Source organism: Molothrus ater, chromosome 4 (genome assembly GCF_012460135.2).
Source record: "Molothrus ater isolate BHLD 08-10-18 breed brown headed cowbird chromosome 4, BPBGC_Mater_1.1, whole genome shotgun sequence".
Taxonomy (NCBI): domain Eukaryota; kingdom Metazoa; phylum Chordata; class Aves; order Passeriformes; family Icteridae; genus Molothrus; species Molothrus ater.
Window position 1 is genome coordinate 47,429,176 of NC_050481.2, and position 21,482 is coordinate 47,450,657.

At 36.3% G+C, this 21,482-nt stretch overlaps 1 protein-coding gene across 1 annotated transcript in view; it reads left to right on the forward strand.

Annotated features, from left to right (window-relative positions):
• GABRA2 (gamma-aminobutyric acid type A receptor subunit alpha2) overlaps positions 1–19,618 on the forward strand; it is a 64,658-nt gene extending 45,040 nt beyond the window's left edge. The window contains exons 7-9 of the mRNA XM_036383086.2: positions 164–316; positions 8,287–8,489; positions 12,524–19,618. Coding sequence (XP_036238979.1) covers positions 164–316; positions 8,287–8,489; positions 12,524–12,832 — 665 coding nt within the window. The 3' untranslated portion in view covers positions 12,833–19,618. The remainder of the gene's footprint in view (positions 1–163; positions 317–8,286; positions 8,490–12,523) is intronic.
• Positions 19,619–21,482: the final 1,864 nt, after the last annotated feature.

Genomic DNA, 21,482 nt, shown 5'->3' on the forward strand with positions numbered 1-21,482 from the left:
CATTCTACAGGATGCTATTGCAAAATACCTCTGGTACAATATAACCCTAGAACATTTGTTTCACATAAATATAGCAAATGTTCTCTTATCAAGGAAATGGACTTTCTGAAGATGATTACCTTTTGTTTCATTGTAATTTTTTTTTTTTGTTTGTGGCACCTAGGTGAATATACAGTAATGACGGCTCATTTTCACTTGAAGAGAAAAATTGGTTATTTTGTCATTCAGACTTACCTCCCCTGTATCATGACTGTCATTCTGTCTCAAGTGTCATTCTGGCTGAACAGAGAATCTGTACCTGCCAGGACAGTCTTTGGTGAGTATATTGAGTAGCATTAGCTCTGTTTGCAGTAGCTGAAGATGCTGGAAAGAACTTCTGAATTAAAGGGCTTTTTCATTCAAGTTAAAGTGTTTGTAGAATGTTAGATAGATAGATATGATTTCTTTTCCAAACAGCTTTCAACTGCAGCTTACACATCTCCCGGGAATCCCAGAGGTCTTGGAAATTAGTACATGCAAGCAAACTGTCCTCATATCCTTGACTCTTAAGAGAAAAAAAAAAGAAAAAGATGATAATGTTTCTATTTAAAAAGTAAATTTAGTAAACTTAGATGATTTTCTGAAATATCTTACTTACCTTGGTGTTATCCAAGTATTCCGGTACTTGGTAGATAAGCAAATTTCTAAATTTATATGTAAATTAGGCTAATTAAATTTGAATTCGTTGAATTATTTGTGTTAAAATTTCAAGCTGAAGTTCTTTTAAAGAAACCCTATTCCAGGGGTTTGGGCAACACTTTTTTGCTAATTCAAATTGGCGATTACTGTGAGGTAGGTTCAGCAGAGCAATAAGATGGTGTTTCTCAAAGTAACGTCTTTCTTATTTGCCAAGCAAAGTTCATTTAGTTTGTTTGCTTTTAAAGAAAAAGAGATCAGCAAAATAAAATTATTTTCTGTGTGAAATCACCCATCAAAAATGCTGCATAAAATGGTATGCTTAGTCATCAGTGAGCACCGTGTACTCTTCAAAAAATAGGCCAAACTCAAATGCATATTAAATATGATGCACAACAAAGCATTTACTGTCTCTCCTGGTAGAAAACATGCCACACAAAGCACTGTGAAAATTGCAGGTTTGAATATGAGCCTTACAGAAGTCAGATGAAATGGGTCAGTGGTTTCAGTGGGACCAGAATTCTACCATGGTTTTCCAGGCAGCTATCAGGCAGATTCTTTGTCTTTCTTCACAATATTCTGTGAATTTATCTATTTTTGATTATGAAAACGTACACTCCTGTTTTTCACCCTCGCAAGTACACTGTCAAATCCTTCTATATCTCTGTCTTTGCCCTTTTCTGTATCCACTCCAATACATATAGGACAGTGTCACTGGTTTCTCCAAAAAAGTCTCACATCTGCTCTTCCTAAAATGCACTTTCTGTTACTGTGTCACTGTTAACAAGGCCCTCCATCCCTAACAAGACCCTGGGATAATTTTCCTGAAATGTGTCCCTTCCTGCACACCTGTTCTTTATTCTTGATTTATTTTCTGTTTAATTTATAATTTTTTTTAGAAATAAGTGGTATCTGCATGGCAGCCTGCTGCTTTACTCTCCTGGGGTTTAGTATAATATTGGATAATGAAGTGTCTTGCTTCAGGACTGATTCAGTCTTGAGGGAAGTGCATAGGAGGGCCACAAGAACAGAATCACACCACTCAGCGACACCAAACCTGAAATCTCTTGACTAAAAACATTGAGTTTATTGCAGACATGGCAGTTTTATGCTAGTATTTTATTCCTGCCACACAGACATGCACCCTGTATGCCAGTAAGGGCTCTGTCCCCTTCAGGCACCCTTAACCCAGGGAAACAAGACACATCCAGGCTCTGCCTTTTGAAGAAACCTTAGCCCTAGCATGCAGCATTTGCTCCCCAGGCTTAGCCTTTTTCATTGGGTTGGGTTGGATTTTCCCTGAGGAGCTATTTCATAACATTCTTTGACACTCTAGATGAGATTGTCAGCAGAAGCTGCCAATGGGCTCTCTAAATGCACAGCCTCAAGTGGATCTCCCAGGCTTTCTCCATACCTACTGGCAGCAGTTGTCACTGGGATTTCTGATACCCCCTGGTCTCTTGCCTGAATGTGTTACAAAAATGTGCAGTTAGTCAGAGTTTCATAACAAAGTTCCTCTATAGCTCTTTAGTGGTTTTTGAGCATACTGAAATATTCTTGTCAGTTGGAGTTGGGCTGGTACACTCAAGGTTTCATCTGGGTGATTCTTTGGAGTAGGCTCCATCCGGTTACAAGAGAAGCTCATACTGCAGTCACATTAATGAAATGAGCTACATTCAGCAGAGAATATAAAAATTTTAGGGGGTATTCCTTTACATTTTATTGATCATACTTAATTTTTAGTTTTTATATGGAGTAGTCACTTGTTAGATACCCATTTTTGCATTGTGTATTGAATATATCAATTTTAAAATGTAATTAAACAGAACTTATGAGTCTGACAAAGTGTTTTTAAAAATCAGTGAGAAATTTATTTCAATGACCTTCTTGAGAGCTAAGGACCAACTACAGGAATACTGTTCCTTTCAATGAAACATACCTTCAAGTTATTCAAAGCACAACTTAGCATGTATTATTTCATGGGTGAAAGAAGTTACTTTTCTTTTCCCTTTTTATTCTCTTGCAATGTGGTTTCAAGTTCTAGGCTAACATTAGGGGTTGGTATAATGAGGCTTATTTTATAGTTGAGCTCTTTAATCCCCTTTCTTTATGGCATCTATTTAATATTATTACTATATTGCTTCAACTTTGCTTTAAATTATTGGAAGAAGAAAGTTTCGTCATCGTTGATTAAATAAGTCTTGAATGTGTTTTCTCTAGCAGATAAATCTGATTGCATTCTTAATGAAAGAGAATAAGACTGGTTCATAATGCCTTCATTTAGTGCAAGATTACAATCTGCTTCATTTACTAATGTGTTTATTGTCATGCATTTAGTGTCAACAATATTAGCAAAACTAATCTTGTGCAGCTTCTTGGATTCTTGCTTTGTTTTAATGGGTCATAGCACTTAGAAGCATCACATGTGTTTGAATAGCAGCATTAGATGCAGGTGACAAATCAGAAATTAGTTTTCTTAGTTCTACAGTTATCTATCCTTTAACTCACATGCAGTATCAATGAGAATGATAAAATAAATATAGTTAGGTATATAATCTTTGTTAACTGAAGCAGGAAAGAACAAAAATTAGTCTTATTATTTATTATATTTAAATTCACATAGCTATGTTCTTTTGTCAGTTCACTGTGATAATTTTATTGTTACACAGTTTCTGTGTCTGTTTTTACTTGTTCTTGATGTGGGTTCTTTCCATGGGGTGCAGTCCTTCAGGAGCAGAGTGCTCCAGAATGGGTCCCCCGTGGAGCCACAGGTCCTGCTGGAAGCCTGCTCCAGCACAGACTTCCATAGTGTCACAGCCTCCTCCAGGCATTCAGCTGTTCCTTTGGGGGGGCCTCCGTGGGCTGGAGGTCGATCTCTGCTCCACCGTGGACCTCTCTGTGGGCTGCAGGGCCACAGCTGCTTCCCCATGGCTTTTACCACAGGCTAAAGGGGGATCTCATCTCTGGTGGGGGAGCACCTCCTCCCTCTCCCTCTCCGCTGACCTGGGTGTCTGCAGAGGTGTTTCTGTCACATATTCTCACTTGTCTTCTCTGCCTGCAGTTGTGTCTGCTCAAAATTTTTTTTCCATCTTAAATATGTCATCCTAGAGGCACTGGATGTGTTGCCCTTGGGCTTGGGCTTGGCCTTGGCCAGCAGTTGTGGGTCCCTCTTGGAGCTGGCTGGCTTTGGATCTCTCTGGCATGGGGGAAGCTCCTGGCAGCTTCTCGCAGAAGCCACCACTGCAGCCCCCCACTACCAAAACCTTGCCATGCAAACCCAAAGCAACTTTTTAATTGTGACACTACAGGAAGAGGAACCCAAGAAAAGTTCTTGGAGAACTTTGAAGATTTGTTCTCTAGTTATTTTTACATGGGAATTGAATAATAGAGACCCGTCCTTTTGAGCAATTCTATAAATACAAAGTACATTTTCCCATTTTATTGAAAAAAAATCTCAAGTGTCTTTATTCTTCTCTCCTTCCACATGCTGCAGATTATCTTTTGTGCCTTTAGAGATATCCCACCACTCACACATTTCTGTTTATAATTTCTTAATTGGGAATTTCTGCTTAATGTAGATATAATTATATAGTGATAGGCAGTGGGTAGTGGAAAACTAGCCCTGAGCAAGAGACTGAGCTGGCTGCAGACAAACCAGTATATCTCCTCAGCTTAGTTTTGTGTGAAGACGCTAGTTCATATTCCAGGGGTGGCATAATTGCATGCAGCTTTTCCTGGAGTTGGGGTAAATAGCATTTGCCATTTGGCTTTGGGAATAAACTTGTCTGTTGCTCCATGGGAAATTGTGTTCCATTGCTCAGTATTGATACAGTGAAGCAGCATGGTACCAGTTTCACTATATGGATACATAGCTTACCCAAATGATTGAATTCAACTTTTCTGGAAAGAGATTTTGTTATAGTTCTTGTCTCCCAAGATATTTAAAAAGGCTGGTTGGTGTTGTTATTTTAGTGAAAAGAGTGCTTGAGCTATTTTCTGTAATCATTCTCTCAATGGTTGTTCAGATTTACCTGCTGGTGTTCAAGCAAAAAAGTACACTCCTTTTGTATTGCATTCCCTGCTAACACATATACATTGAGTAAATAAAAGCAAACAGCATCCTGTGTGCTGAAATGTTATGGTGCAATGCTTTAATATCATGCTACGTACAGAATTTTTAAACTTTTGTTTACACTTCTATTTGGTCTCGGAGTGATAAAATGAAGTGGTAATCTGTATCTCTGAAATGGTCAACAATCTTTTCTTTCTACTGTTATTTGTATTTATGAATCTCTTTGGGTTTTGGGCCAGGTTGGATATCTAATTACCAAAACACATTTGCAATTGCTGTTAAAAAAATAATGAAATTAATTTCCTAAATTAAAAAAAAAAGTGATTTATCAATCCTTTTGTGATATGTTCTTCAACCATTATGTGTAACTAATAAATGTGGGCATAAAGTAGTTATCTTGACAGATTTTAACTTTATTATATATGTGTTAACTCCTCTTATTTCCACTCTCTGTTTCTAGTTAGACATGTCTAGCTTTTCAGATTACCTCTTCCACTGTTATAAGCATAACAGAGCTGCTATTTTCCAGAGATATAAGGTTAGTGCCAGTGAAAAGTGTTGAATTTGCAGCTCTGGAGATGGATTTTCTCTCTCCAGTAAGCAAATGCTGTTTAAAAAGCAGAAACATAAAAAAAAAAAAATCCCAGGCAATCAAATAGCTCCAGTCTTGGCTGTAATGGATAAACCTGTAGTGATAGAAGATATTTAGCTTTGTAGGCATGCACTGCTGCGAACAAACCTTGTAAGGATGTTCACTGTGAAGTAAAAATGCTTGGTCTTCTTTGGAGAAAAAAGGTGGTTGGATGGTTTACTTTTTGGATCTTTTTCAAAGACTAAGTGATGACTGCTCACGGTCCTCACAAAATAATACATGACTGTTTCTTCTGGCATCAATTCAGTTGCCACATCTGCTGGGTGCTGGGCTATAGAAGAGAGTTCTTGCCCTGTATGTAAACTGGTTTTTCTGCATCATAGTGAGATATCATGCAGTCTTTACATAGCCTTTTAAATGTTTTTTGACCACTTCATTGTAGGGGCTACAATCTACTTGCTGATTTTATACCAATTTTAGGTCACTAGTGTTATGAATTAGATGAGCAATGATGAACAGTTTTGTTCTGATCAATGTATGGGTTTTGTGAGGTTTTAAGTTAAACCTTTAGGAAATAAATGAGTTTTGTTTTTTCAAGTTGACCATGTTCTTCCACATTATTAACTTTTCAGTCCTCTCAGGTTTAGCAGTGGCAAGGAGGCAGGTTATTTCCATTCAGTCTTTTTCATAAAGAAGACTTGATAGAACTGATTTTTCAAATTAACTATAATGTGCAAAATCATCTGTCTTTTCTCTGAAGAATAATAGCAATCTAAAAGGACTAGAGAATCCTAAACTGACAGATATTAAGATAAAATTTTCTGTCCAATTTTTTCCCATTCAATTCAGGTTAAATGACTGTGGTAGCTTGAACATCACTGAATTTATAGAGTGAAGGAATAAATGAAAGTATGTTGGCAATGGTCTGACAGTGTGCTGCTTGATTAGCATTTGGGTCACAAAGTGGTGTAACTTGCTGAACTTTTTAGAGAAATTGTCAAGTGGTAGCATGTGGTAACAAGATATAAATTCACAATGTTTTAACTGGGACTAGGAAAGGTCAGCAGTAAATCTTAAATCAGGTTTCTGAAGAAGTCAATGTGGTTTCCAGAAGATTAATTTATTCTATAAAGTGGGATTTAAACTGAGTAATACCTTAGCAACTGTATATATTTACATGTGGATAAGGTCACCTTATATCTGAGAAACACTCACTTTACTGAACCTCTGTATAATTATAATGGTTTATCTGCAGCTCGGGACCAGTGTTAAAATTTACATGTGATAATTTAAAATATAAGATAGTCTGTCTTTTCCCTGAGCTGCTGAAAATAATTAAGCCATATGTTCTGTAAGCATTAGGAAAGACTAGTTCTTTACAAAATATATTTTTTCTACAGATTTTCGTACTGTTCTGTACGATAGCTGCTTTCTTTTCATTATATAGTCTAGTAGATGCCAACAGTGTCATGGCTGATTCCAGGCCACGCACTTTAATTTATGGAGGCTGAAAAACAGCAATTAGAGATTTATGTTTGCTAAGGTGTCTCCTGTGTGACTCAGCAGAATGCTTCTGTGTGTTGTTTTCCCTGCTGCACAGACCTTTGAAGGCACTGAGGCTGAATCCACTTGGCTTTGCTCTGTCACCCTTGTGGCACCTTCAGAGATGGAGAATCTTTACTGGAGGGATGAAAATTGTGGAGTCTGAGGAGGTCTCAGTAGATGCAAATGCTGCCTCTCTTCTCTTTCATACAGTGGTTAAAATTGCTTCTTCTCTTGTAGCAGAAGGAAAATCAGAGCTCTGTTGATCCTCAGAACCCAGGTGACAGATTGCTGACAGCAGAAGATCTGGCTTAGGGAGAGTCACTTTACTTTCTCTTGGGAAGCCTCCTACACCAGTTTTATGAGTGTGTATTTGTTGAAGCTGTGATGTGCTGTTACTAATACTTCTGCCATGGCATCTCCTTTGCTGTCATAGTGGAGTGTAGGTTTGCTGATCTGTGCTGAGTACATCACTTTGTGTTGCCTTTAATTCTTTAATTCTGCAGACATGCTTAATGGTGTGCCACAAAGGGAATAGTTTGGTTTGTCTACGTGTGATTCAGCCTGAGGTGGGAGAACGGATTTACTTAAGGAATGGAGACTGTATTTATGGCTGTGGATTTCTGCTTGCTAAATCTGACTCAGACAAAAGTTCTTCCTTTCCGCCCATGTATCTTCTTCCTGATTCTTTTGGGAGGGATTTTTTTTTTTTTACTGGATCCTCATTATGTAAAAAAGTACTGCAAAGTTCCTTTAGTAACTGCACAGAGAATGCACAGCCTTCCTGTATCACCAGCTCTTGTTTTCTGACACATAATACAGTTACAATAATCTGTCATTTCAAATCAATACTGTTCTAGAATACAATCCATGTTACCTGAATGAGAACTTACACTGTTTATGTCCTTGAGTATGTCACTGAATGGTTAGTAAGACAGCAACTGTAAAGAAAAAAATTTCTCATTTAAAAAGGGTATTTCTGTAGTAATTTCAGTAAATATGGGAGCCAAACCTGCAGCCATTGCAGAGAAGCCAGCTACCAAACATTAACCTATTAATCATTATTTCTCTAATGTTGCTAAATATTATGAATCTGTGAAGAAATTATTAATTTTGTTCCTTACAATAATGTATCCTTCCCTGACAGGTTAAAAAATTTATTTTCTCTAAGTGAAATCATCAGCTCATCTAAAAAGGAAAGTTTAGACAAGAAATTGAACTGAAATGCTTCAAAGGAAAATCCAGATACAACATTTAATACAATTCTAGTGATGTTTGTCACCAACTTAGAAAAAAAACTTTCATTGTGTTTCAAAAGCAAACCATGATATTTTTTGGTTTATTTTTGCTAACATTCAAAATCAAAGTGAAATTGTTGATGTTCTGTTTTTGTGTCCCCTTGCAGGAGTAACAACTGTGTTGACAATGACAACACTGAGCATCAGTGCTCGAAATTCACTCCCCAAAGTAGCATATGCAACAGCTATGGATTGGTTTATTGCTGTTTGCTATGCATTTGTATTCTCTGCATTAATTGAATTTGCAACTGTAAATTATTTCACAAAACGAGGATGGGCCTGGGATGGAAAAAGTGTAGTGAATGATAAGGTAAGTCCTAAGGAAATAGTCCTCTTTTCAGTCAGTTACTTAAACCAGCTCTAATATATTGTTATGATATTTTGCTATATATATTAAAAAAAAGCTTTAAATCAAAAGAATATACATGTATTTTCTGTCCTGAACAGGAATATTTCTGCCCTTTTGCTAATCTCATTTGGTTTCACTAATCCAGATTTGGTTATAAAGAATATTTTTTTTTTATTTTGGGAACTGTTTGTCTTGTTTTTTGACTCCTCAGACACAACTGTTTATCTGGTTATTCATAAAATTTAATCCAGATTATATTGGTGGATCACTTTTTGTATTTTTTAATTCAGTTGAGTTCAAAATAAAAAAAATACAGAAATATATAATGCATATTAATTTTCACGGTATGTAAGGTTTAGAAAAGCAAATTAATGTCCATATATGTAAGTACTATGAATAACAAAATCTAGAACTTCTGAACATTTCCAGTATTCTGAAACGTGTTCCTAATGATAGGTAGACATTAATGTTAAAACCACTTTAGATAGCAGATGTACAAAATTCTTCACCTATGATGTGTTGATGCTTTGAGTACACAGAAACACAGTCATGCCTTAATTTTCTGCTCTTTATAATGGTGTAGCCGTGATGGAATGAAGAAGTTTTGTCCTGAAAGAATTTCTCATTTCATAAACAGAATGAGCTAGTGATTTTTGTATTTGCAGTTTAGAATTGTAATAACACAGAACAATTGTTAAAGCTCACTCATTTTGACTGACTTAATATATTTTATCCTTTTTTCCTATCGTAGTCCTTGATTTTACCAATGAAAACAGATTTCTTCTGAAAAATACATAGACTTCTGTGATCCTTCTTAAAATAGGATAGAATTTTATTTGCTTCCTAAATGATTGCAGTAAATATGAAGCAGGTTTCACTAACCGATTTCTCATCATTTTGAATGCATAAGAAGCAATTCATAAAGAAGCAAAATGTTCAGTCAGTAGTAAAGGAGAATTAGAAGAAATGTTCATTCTTCATAATTTCCTGTGATTTCTGGAGGGGCATGTGCTATCCATAACTTCAGGGTCTGTTACCTCCTGCTAGAAGTAAATCAGGGCGAGTTTATCAGCATGTCTTGAGTGAAGCTTTTCAGACTGGCACATTGCCTTGTGTGCCAGTTATTGCCATTATTACAATAATGGTAGTTATAATTGTAATAATGTAGGGAGCCCTTATAAACTCACTGATCATCCTTTGGTTATTCCTTTAAAGTAAAACAGCATTGTCTCATGATATTAGGAGTTTTAAAGACTGTTTAAAAGCTAGCCAGTATTCCTTTCCTAGGAGTGACAATAGCATCCATTGCATTTTAAGATTTATATACCATCCATGTGTCCAGTTCTCTTCTTCAAACTGACTTAACAAAAATATAAGCTTTTAACATAGTCATAGTTTCTCAGACAAAATTATGGTTCAGCCTTATTATGCAGGTCTCAATAATGATATTACAGATACCTTTTAAAACACACTAATTGTGTCTGAAAGGAAGGACTTACAGATGAATTAAAGCGTTCCTCTCATAATTTGATTTGGTAATTTGCTCTTTTTTTAGCTGAAGGTATCTGTACACCTAAAGCCAAGCTTACTTTTCACTAATTAAAATGAAATATGTTTCCTCAGTGACAGTTGTCTGTGTTCACATTACATGGAAATTCTTCTCTAAGTGCTGTTGACAGGGAATTTGCCTCACAGGAAGGCAAGTGCAGGAAAAAGCTACACATTTGATCAACTATTTTTCACATGCCAGTTGATAAGGAACAATGCTGAATTCCCAGCTGATTCCCAGATTCTCTTTTTATGTGACACCATCTCCTAAGACAAGGTATTATAGGCACAACATCCGACCATGAAGATCCTAGCAAGATTTTAGATGGACCAGATAAATATCAAATTGGATGTAATTTAAAACCAAAATTGGAAATGGAATAGATGCCTCCCAGTGGAAGTAAAAAGCTGAAATGCCCCTATATGAGAAATGTCACAAGAATTCCCTTACTTGTGTCACTTCCATCAGATTAAAAATCAAAACAAACCAATACAACTGATGATTTCTTATATGATCCAGAAATTAGCTATTTTTTCATCTGCTTAATTCTGTATTTTGTGGAAGAGATGGACTAAATCTAAGATTTATTTGCTTGTCTCTAAATTACATACATATATTTTAAATTACATTATATTATTGTATTATTTTATATATAAATTATATATAAATTATATATGTTATATTTATATATATCTAAATAATATATATTGCTTCCTGAGGAACTGCCTTCCATTCTTTCTTGTAGGTAATTGGAAATTCTTTAGTCTGAGATTGCTGCAAAGCATTGGATTAATTTACAGTATTAGTCTTATTGCGGAACTAGTCTGTGAACCTATGTATTGGTCGAAAACCCCAAGCCTGTATTCATTCCCTATACATCCCTGTCCCCATGTGTCCACATGGACTCTCCAGTGACCTGCCTCTGGCTGAACTTCAGCCCTTTGAAAGCATACACAGTCCCATAACAACAGAGAACTGGTGAAGTTGGAATTGACCTCTGGAGATCATTACATTTATCTCCCCTAGTGCAAGCAGGGTCAGCTAGGGATGGTTGCTCAGGGTCATTGTCCAGATATATTTTTTAATATGCTTGAAGATGAAGATTCTACAACCTCTCTAGGTAACCTATGCCAGCACTAGGTCAAGCTCATAGTAAAAATGGGAGGGTTTTTAACACTTAAATGGAATATTCTGTATTTCATTTTGTGCTCATTGCTTCTTGTCCTTCAACTGTATTTCACTGCGGAAAGTCTAATCTTTATTCTCAGATACTTACATACATTGACAAGACTCCCCCTGAGCCTTCTCTTTTCCAGGCTAAACAGCCCCAGCTCTCTTGGCCTTTTGTATTTCAGATGCTTCAGGCTTTAAATCACCTCTGTGGTCCTTCACTACACTAGTTTCATTATGTCCATGTCTCTCTTGAGCAGGGAAACACAGAACTGGATCCAGCACTCCAGATGTGCCTCACCAGAGCTGAGTCAAGGGGAATGACTACTTCCCTTGGCTGGCTGGCAGCACTCTGTGATGCAGCCCAGGAGGTTGCTGGCCTTTGTTTCTGTGAGGGCTCACTGCTGGCTTGTGTTCAACTTGGTGGCCACCTGGACCCCCCGGGTTTTTTCTACAAAGCATCTTTCTAACCCATTAGCCTCAACCTGCCCTGGTGCATAGCTTATTCCTCCCCAGTTGCAGGACTTAAATTGCTCTTTTCTGAGCTTCTTAAATTAATTTCATCCCACTCTCCTCATCTTCTGCTGTTTTTTAGGTTCTTGGTCTGTTTTCATCATTGTTATGCATTTTTTAACCAATAATTTATGAGAAACGGAAATAGTTTTAGGGCTAAATCTCAGCTCCGTTCTAAAACTATCAGTCTGGATTCCTTCTTTCACTTAATTGCAATCTCTTCCTGACCTCTCTATATGTGTGCCTATGTATATATATATATGTGTAAGCACATTTCTCCAGAGTCTCTAAAAAATGTATACCCTTAACTGAAATTCATGTATTTATTAGTGGTATGTTATGACATGCCCAAATGATAATCATGCTAGTTTTATGTGAGAAAGGTGGCCTAATTTTAATTTTATTACCATGATGGGTAATCTTCACAGAAAACATTGTAAAGAACTTGCAATTCTGTTGTAAGGAGACAGATGCAAAGCCACTACTTGAAAGGGCAATGCTTCTCCAGTTATGCTTACAGTCACAGTAACAGAGACTTCCTCACATAACTTCAGTAGGGCATTTGATGGTGCAAGAGCAATCTTATGTCACCTCAACCTTCTTTTTGGATAGACTGGAAATGTCTTTCTTTATATCTGATTTGATTGGCATGGTATTTATTTTAATATGCTCACTTATTTCTTTTATTTTTGAAATTATGTTTTATTAAGTCTATTCTGGCAAATACACATGAAATATTTAACTTCCTGCTGTCTTCCAATAGAAAAAAGAAAAAGCATCTGTCATTAAGAAAAACAATGCCTATGCAGTGGCTGTTGCCAACTATGCTCCAAATATTACCAAGGACTCAGTTCTACCAACCATCTCCAAGAGTGCTACAACTGCAGAACCCAACAAGGCAAAACCAGAAGCAAAGCCACAAGAAGCAAAGAAGACATTCAACAGTGTTAGCAAAATTGACAGAATGTCTAGAATAGTGTTTCCAGTCTTATTTGGTACTTTTAATTTAGTGTATTGGGCTACATATTTAAATAGGGAGCCTGTCTTACTTGGCTTTGCACCATCAACCTAAAAGCTGACTTGCACTGAGGACTTCAAGCATCATTCTAATCAGATAGGTTGTTCGCTATGTACAGTCCGACTAATAACTGCTAATCTGTGAACCATTCTGTACAGTGTGTATATAAATGTCTTGTCTGTGTGTCTCCAAAGGAGGGACACAGCGTTAATTCATGGGTCTGTAAACAGATAGCACCCATGGCAAATACAGCCAGCTCTTTAAAAGTTAAACCCAGGGGACTTCTGTTAAACTAGGATTCAAATATACAGAATTATATTCTCTCCGTACAATGAGATGAAGATGTGATCCTACATAATTATTTAGGAGCAGTATTTTTTTAATTTAAAGTTAAAATATTTTTCTATAAAGTAACTAATTCTACTTTAGTGAAAGAAACTGTCATTTAAAAAAAGTGATTTTTTTAAAAAGGTGTAATTGTTTCATACAATAGTAGTACCCATGTACATACCACAGTACGGAGGTCGTACAGTTCTGCTCTTCACAAACATTCTGGATACAAGTTAGATTGAGGAGGTAGTAAACACTACTGTATGGCAAAAGCCACAAGTTTCTTACTTATGTCCTCTTTGAAGTTGTTAATAAATTCATCTAATTGATTTCAGGGAAAAGGGTAAATCAAATTCAATATCAACCGACTTCTGCTAGTGAGATACTTATTTTTTCACTGTTTATTTATTTGATATTACTAAGCTGGATTGTCTGGTTCAGCAAAGCTGGATTTTTTTAAATTATTATTTTTGATTTTGTTCTTAATTGAATTATTTTCAGGTTTCTAGAATCACTCAGAAATTTTTCTGGTTTAAGTTTATCAGTAATATGATATACCTTTTTTCTTTGCTTAATGTTTTCCTAAATCCTGCCATTACAATATTTACCTGTATTTGTCCCAGGAAGCACTGTTTTCAACGGAAACAAGAACCATGATTTAAGTTCAGGAATATGTCCATATAATAAAATTTACTGCTGCTTTTGTAAATTGCAACTTTACATTTTGCTGACATAACTTTACAACAACTTTGTATACTAGAAATGATTTTGCTAAGATTTGAATGTTATTTTTTTAATAAAAGGTCATGCATCATCAGTAGGAATCAACTGTATTTCATATACAGAAATAAAACAAAATTGGCAATTTTATAAGAACATTTAATACTATCAGTAAAATTGTTTTTCTTCTGAGCCTTTGCAAAGATTCTTTATGCCCCTAAAGGCCTGGTAAATCATAGCATAAATAATAACTGTGTACTGTATTTAGATTTTAATATACTTGGCCAATCAAAAATATTTTGATTCACACATACATTAGCAGTTATTAGTTGACCTTTAGAAAAGATACACCTTTATGATGATGTCTTCTAGTAGAGACATATGTAGTCGTATAGTGTCATTTATTGCAGTTTTGTACAGTAACTTGAGTATAGTGCATAAAATAGATATGTTCAGAGTTTAAAAAAAAGTTGTACAAATATTTCTAAAATCAAATAAAAGAGTATCTTAAGACATGGAAGTGTGCTAAAAACAACAAAGAGAAACACTGCTTTCTTTTGCTGTTTTATTTTCTTGCTTTTTCTTTGCTTTTGATGTGATTCTGTTTTGTACTTTGTGTGACAGTATAGATGCCAAGGTCACAAATGCATATTATAAATAGAATTAATAGTTAAGACAGAGTTGACATCAGTAAAATAAAGACATTTAGTAGGTTATAAAAGAAGGGGAGAAGCATGGACAAGGTGTGTATTCCTTGAATTCCCTCTAATTAAACTGTCAGACTAAACCTTTCTCATCAACAGTAGCTTAAAAATGAGCACTTTACTCAGAACATGAAAATAAAAATATCCTTATTTTCATATATATTTATATGTAAATGTAGATCTTCCATGTAACATGGAGATGTGTGCAATAGTGTGATTATGAACAAAAGGCTAGAAGGCAAGCAATAAAAAAAAAGGGTTTATTCATGGTATAAGCATACATTTTTAAAATGTTTCATTTGTAAATTAAAAAACTTTCCCTTCGACATCACGTTGTCCAGGTATGAATAAATATATAAATATGTACATATGTACAAATAATTGTAAATATTAGGACTGTAGAAAAATCCCTTCACTTTTAGCTCTGTTTTTGGCAAAGGGCTCTGACTGTATAGTTTAATGGAGGCCCCTCCTAAAATGCTCTTGAACTTGAATAGCTCGATTATGTTTTCTGTGGCTGAGGTCTCCTTCCTGTGACCTAGTGAGAGTTCTTACCTTCTGTTCTTATTGGCAAGATCTAGGGACTCTCCAAACCTCACCAGACTGGAGTGTGAGAAAGAGAGGTTTGTGTTTCACCCTTGGCTACATCCCAGATACTCAAACCCTTCACAGTGTTGAAACTGTTGTGTATTTCTTCATGCACGACACTGTATAGTCAGAAGTCTCCCCATGCCAAATGTGTGTGCTCGGTCATGTTGAATTATCTGATAAGGAAGGATCTTGCATCCTTATCCAAGAATGGGACCTCCTCAAAGGCTTTTAATGGTAAAGTCTTCTCCAGCAAGACTTCTCTGGAAAATACCGTCTGGGTAACTCAGAGCTGCATGCAAAAAGCCCATCTTCAGTTTGCACAAGAAGCCCGATGCTGTCTCATGCTAGTCAGCCCTGCTGCTACCACTTTCATTAGGTACAAGTATTTTTTCATCCACTGACCCTTTTCTCTACACTGGCTTGAGTCAGTAGAAAAAACAGGTGTTTATCGCATGGTAAAGTTATGTTTATTGCCCACTTATATAGCAAAGTAGGCATACTATATAAACTCAGTAAAAAAATCCAAAACATTTTAAATATATACATGCAGTTATTATTGTGGGCATCACAAGGCTTTTAAATGGGCACGCTCCAGAAAATTTAGTAAATTGGTCAACGTTAAAGCAATCTCCTGTGGGAAGAAGGAGTATGCTTTACTGTTTCACTGCAGAAACATTTACAGGGGCCCAACTGAGTACACATAAGTTGCAAATTTGTAAGACTACCAACGATAAGTGGATAAGTGAATATAAATGTAAAGATGGGAGCATTGTGCAAGGAATACCAGAATACAAGAGTTAGGCCTTACTTTCCTTTAGAAGGAATCTGTGTCATTTCATTTACCATAGAATCTGTGTCTGGGATTTTAAAGCTAATGTCACAAATCTATGTGCCAAATATGTAGAGGTTTCCTATAATTTGAGTAAATCTTGCAGGTCTTAAATACTTAAAATGGGGAGTATGAGGGAGAAAATGCAAGTCACTTCTCTATCAAGGACTTGCAATGGAATCTGACAGTGAATGTTTTGGTTGGCATATTAATCTAACTGACTTCTCCTATTATTCTTGGGTCAGTGTGTCATATTTTATTATTTAATAAATTAATAAAATAAATACAAAGATAAAACACTGTGGTAAAGTTAGATTGGAGTTACAGTAATTCTAAATGAGCCTTATGAAGTTGGCTTCCAGTGTAGTACTGGGGCACATATTTCTGGATGCATGTGTCAGGTAATTTAACAGTAATTTATAAATCAGCATGAAAAGTAGAGATCAGCACAGTTTATCAGTCAGAGTTGTCTGCTGGAGGCTTCATGACAGAAGAGTAGAAAATTCTCAATTATGCTGTGGCCAATTAAATTACCTCCACCTGTCATATGTAAGCTAATTCAACTTGTAGCTGCTGCATTGTTGAGCATCTTTAAAAAAATATTATGGTAGGTGTTCTGAGAGATGAGCTTTAGTTTGGCAGACCACTCATACCACTGAACATTATTCTAAATTAAGGAGCCAATTTGCCCATGTAGTCACAGGAAAGAGCATCTAGAGACTGAACAGGAGCCTTACTGAATCACCTTCCCTTCCCCTCCCAGTGGTTACAGATAACATACAGGGTGATGAGACTTTTCAAAAGAGACCAAAAACTCTCTGCATGAAATCAACAAGAAGCAGCAGGGAGGAGGTAGGGATGCATGGGGGAGGAAAGGAGAAAAGAGAGCACACAAATGGCTTTGTTACCATGGCACTGGAATGTGAGATAACTGAGGAGGAAGTCACTGAGGGAGGTAATGTGTATTTTTGTTTCAGCTTCAGTTCTGAGCCTTCACTGCCACATGTGAGTTGTGGACAATAACTCCTAGAGCACATAAAATGGAAATACTTGTATAATTTTACTGAACTTGAGGGACACGAGTTGTGCCTTTGAAAGCGAGAGGCCTCTAGTGACTGCTTTGTGAAAACAGACCATGCAATACTGTGTGTCTCCTGCTGTTTGGAACATCTTGGGTGGAAGGAGAAAAGAACCTTCAGAAATTAAGTAGAATTTTGTTAATTCTACACTTTGTTTTCTTAAAAAGCATAGCTTTCACTTAAGCACAGAGAGTCAGCACTCATCCTGCATACCTCTCCTTCCTTTTCTGAAAGCTTAGTAGTGCATAGGTTTTGCTTTGGCCTTCACGAAACAGATGAAGTCTATGCTGCTGAACATTACCACTCCTAACCAGTTTGCATGAAAGATTATTTCAGTGTGGATATGAAGCTGTCATCATCTGTGCCCGATTATGTGCAGACACATAATGCTAAAATTTTTAAAGCCATGCAGTGAGTTTTAAAGTAGAGGAAGAAAACATTTTAAAATAAACCCAGTAAGTTAAGTGGCTTCGTTAAAAAAAAACACAGTTTGGCAATTGTAGAAATATCTAAACATACATAAATAGACTCTCCAAATGTGTTATAATTTCATGTCACATATAAAGTTTTTGTCTTACAGAAATGCTAAAATAATTACGTGAATTTGTGTAAAAGTCAGATCACCCTTCAGCCTTGAGTAAAATGAATGGTTTTTTATAAAGCATTGTTAAGATTCCTTCCATCTCATCACAGCACCAGTGAACCTCCTGTTAGAATCCTCTTAGTGCACAATATAAATTCTAGTTACATCCCTTTAATATCTCTTTTTTTTTCTTTTCTCTTTAGTCAAGGAAACCTCCATCTCATTTCTGTAGATGACCCAAAGTCCCTAAAAAAATAGAACCTTAAATTATTTTCTAAATCCAATTATTAATTACAGTCATCTGAGAATCAGTGAGGGACTTTAGGTCTTTAGTAGTAGAAGTTAAAGGATCAAAACTTTGTTACAATGCCTGGCATAAGTTAATTGCATAAAATGTTTTCTTTCTCTCTAGTTTAAACTCTTAATTTTCTAGATTCAGATCTTCTAGGCGAATCTTTTAACTCATGTTTTTGGAGTCTGTGATTATATCTTACTGGAGGAGAATAAATTTTGAGGGCTTGACATCTCTGATGGAGATCAGGGCAAAATTTGCTCTGAAATTAAAATAAAAGTAATTTACATCCTCATCATATTTATCTCTATCGGTGAAATCAGTAAGGACTTTTCCAGAAGAGGAGTACACCTAACTACACCTGGACTCTCCTTTGGATATGGATTGTCAGTTCTCTAATCCATGAAAATAAGCCCTTAAAAGAAGTGTCAACCATACTGAAATACAGAGCTTTGTCTGTTTTTTCCTTGATATTTATTAGTACCCTTTAAGAATATCGTGAAAGTGCTGTAAGTTAGGATGAGGTGATAACACTAACAAAAGAAATTTGGAGGATACTTTAAAATATGCAAGATAATGTATACTCTTCCTCTAGTGTTGGAGTCTACATAAATATATATGATTATATTTTTATTGTTGGATAATTTAAAAGTTCTATTTTGCTTTCAAATTATTTACATAATGTGAATACTTTACTTGATAAGGTGTTCTGGAGTGTGTCCTTATGCATTCAAGGTTTTTAATGATTGCAATGAGTGCTTTCATTCATCTGATATTAAAAGGGGTGAGCTTCAACAGGTTGAAGTGTTATATTTGCTTTCCTATACTTTATCCATCAAACCACGCCGTTGAGGATGGATGGAAATAGCGAATGGAACAAGATATTACTTTGATCAAGTGCTTTTGATATTCTTTATTAGATGTTCATTTTGGCTGAATTTATCAGTTTATAGGCTACTGTAGCTTAGCAATAGCACGGAATGCAATGTAGTACTTTACATCTGTTAGAACACATATGCACCGTATCTATAAACTGTTAAAATATCAGTTCCTAAACTGCACCCCTTCACCCTCTCCCCTCCAAATAGTCACTTTATTGCGAAACATTTGAAGGCACTTTAATTTTAATGGAAGTGATTACACTAAATGTTGTTATACTTGATTAAAAAAAAATAGTAAAAACAAAGTGGTCTCTGATTCATACATAGTTTGCAATTTCTCAGCTGGGCTGGAGTCAGAAAACATTTATGCATTGTATGACACATCTACTTTAGTGAGTCACTTAGGTGTGAAAATACATAGGACTTGGAAAATAGGCACTCCCAGTATATTAAAAAGAAATAAGGGAATGAGAAGAATGAAACCAATAATTTTGAACTTAAACACCAATCAAATATGCACAATAAGAAACTGCATGATAAATGTAAGTATACTTAACCTTGAACATCAATGTCATATAAAATCTTCTGGGTGACAGTTTACTTATTTAGTAGGTTTCATAGTTATAAATAATTAAAGAAGATTATAATATTCTGTAATTTGTGACCTTGTTTTAACTGGGAAAATCGTTACTTTTCTAAAATGTAAAAGAAATAACTGGATTTATGTTTGAATGTGTCACTGCTTGCTGTTGAAGAATATTTATTAACCACATGCAAAATATTGCTTAACATTATCTTTTTGTACTTCTTATTAAAGTTAATTTAAATATAGCACATTTTGTATTTTTGTTTTTAATGCTCTGACAGCAGAAATATTCAATTCCCTTCATGTCTTCTCTCTTAGGACTTGTGTGTGGGTTTTTCATTTTCTTGTTTTTAAACAACTCATTACAGCCTCTACAAAGGTGCTTTTTTATTAAAGACAGTATTTCCCAAAGGAAACAAACAATATATTGGAAAGAAAATATTCCTCAGCTTGGTGAGAGTTTAACAGATTTCCTATTTATATAATGAGAATACCCTCATGTATTCATATTACAAATGGCAATGTTTCATATTTTCTGAAGGTTATAAAACATGTTGCTGCTGGGTATATACTAACAACCGAATGACGTGGAGCACAAGAAACCTTCTACCAGACAGCTTAATTCATCAGTGGGAGTATATGGGGTAACAAAGCTCACTTAGAAACAAACAGAAGACTATACTGTTAGTAAGGTGTCGGTTTGGATTTGTTTTTTTTTTTTTTTTTTTGCTTTAAAATGAGCATTCTGATTCCAAATCTTTCAGTGGAAAAGCTGTAGATTTTTCTGGGATGATCCTTTCTTTTCCTGTAAAGTCACATGTTCTCACAAGAAACACATAAATGTTCTTCATGAATGATGAAGTACATGACATCCTTCCTTTCAAATTGGAGAGACATGGATTTGAGACGTGGATGATATGATGGGTAAGGAATTGGCTGGATGGACACAGAGAGAGAGTTGTGGCAAATGGCTCAATGTCCAGGTGGAGGCCGATGACAAGAGGTGACCCTCAGGGTGCTGTTTTGGGACTGATGCTCTTCAATATCTTTATCAAGAACACAGACAATGAGATCCATGCACCATCACCAATGATGCAAAGCTGCGCAGTGCAGGTGACACAGTAGAAGTAAGGGATGCCATTCAGGGGCACCTGGATGCACTTGGGAAGTGAACCTCATGAGGTTCAGCAAGCCCGGGTGCAATGAGCTGCGCCTGGATTGGGGCAGCCCTAGACATGAGCCCAGACTGAGAGAAGATGTCCTTGAGAAGACATCTGCTTGGGGGTTCTCGTGGATGAAAGTATGGCCATGACCCATCAGTGTGCACTCACAGCCCAGAAGGCCAATGGCATCCTGGGCTGCATCAAAAGCAGCTCAATGGAGGTGATTCTCCCCTCTGCTCTGCCCTGGTGAGACCTCACCTGGAGTACTGTGCCCAGCTCTGGGGTCCTCAGCACAGGAAAGACACAGATGTGTTAGAGCAGGTCTGGAGGAGGCCATAAAGATGCTCAGAGGGCTGGGACACGTCCTGTGAGGACAGGCTGAGAGAGCTGGGTTGTTCAGCCTGGAGAAGGGAAGGCTATGGGGAGATGTCGTTGTGGCCTTTCAGTACTTAAAGGGGGCTTATTAAAAAGAGGAGGAGGGACTTTTTACATAGATAGGGTAGATAGTGATAGGAGAGGGGACAATGGTTTTAAACTAAAAGACAAGAGATTTAAATTAGATATTAAGAAGAAATTTTTTAAATTCCTCAGGGTGGTGAGGAACTGGCACAAGTTGCCCAAAGAAGTGGTGGCTGCCCCCTCCCTGGAAGTGTTCAAAGCCAGGTTGGAAGGGACTTTGAGTAACCTGGTCTAGTGGAAGGTGTCCTTGCCAAAGGCAATTTATGGAGGGCTAAGGGATTAACAGCAATGCAGAAAATGGTGCAAAATATAGTATATTTTTTTCAGGAAACACTTAATCCAAAAATCGGACTGTAATGAATAAGGATTTAGTTTCAAAAATGTGTTTTATGTATGGATAAGAAGTAAACAGGGGCCTGAGTAATATTTGCAGACTTGACAAATCATATGGGAGAAAAGAACCATTTAAGTAGATCCAGCATGGAAA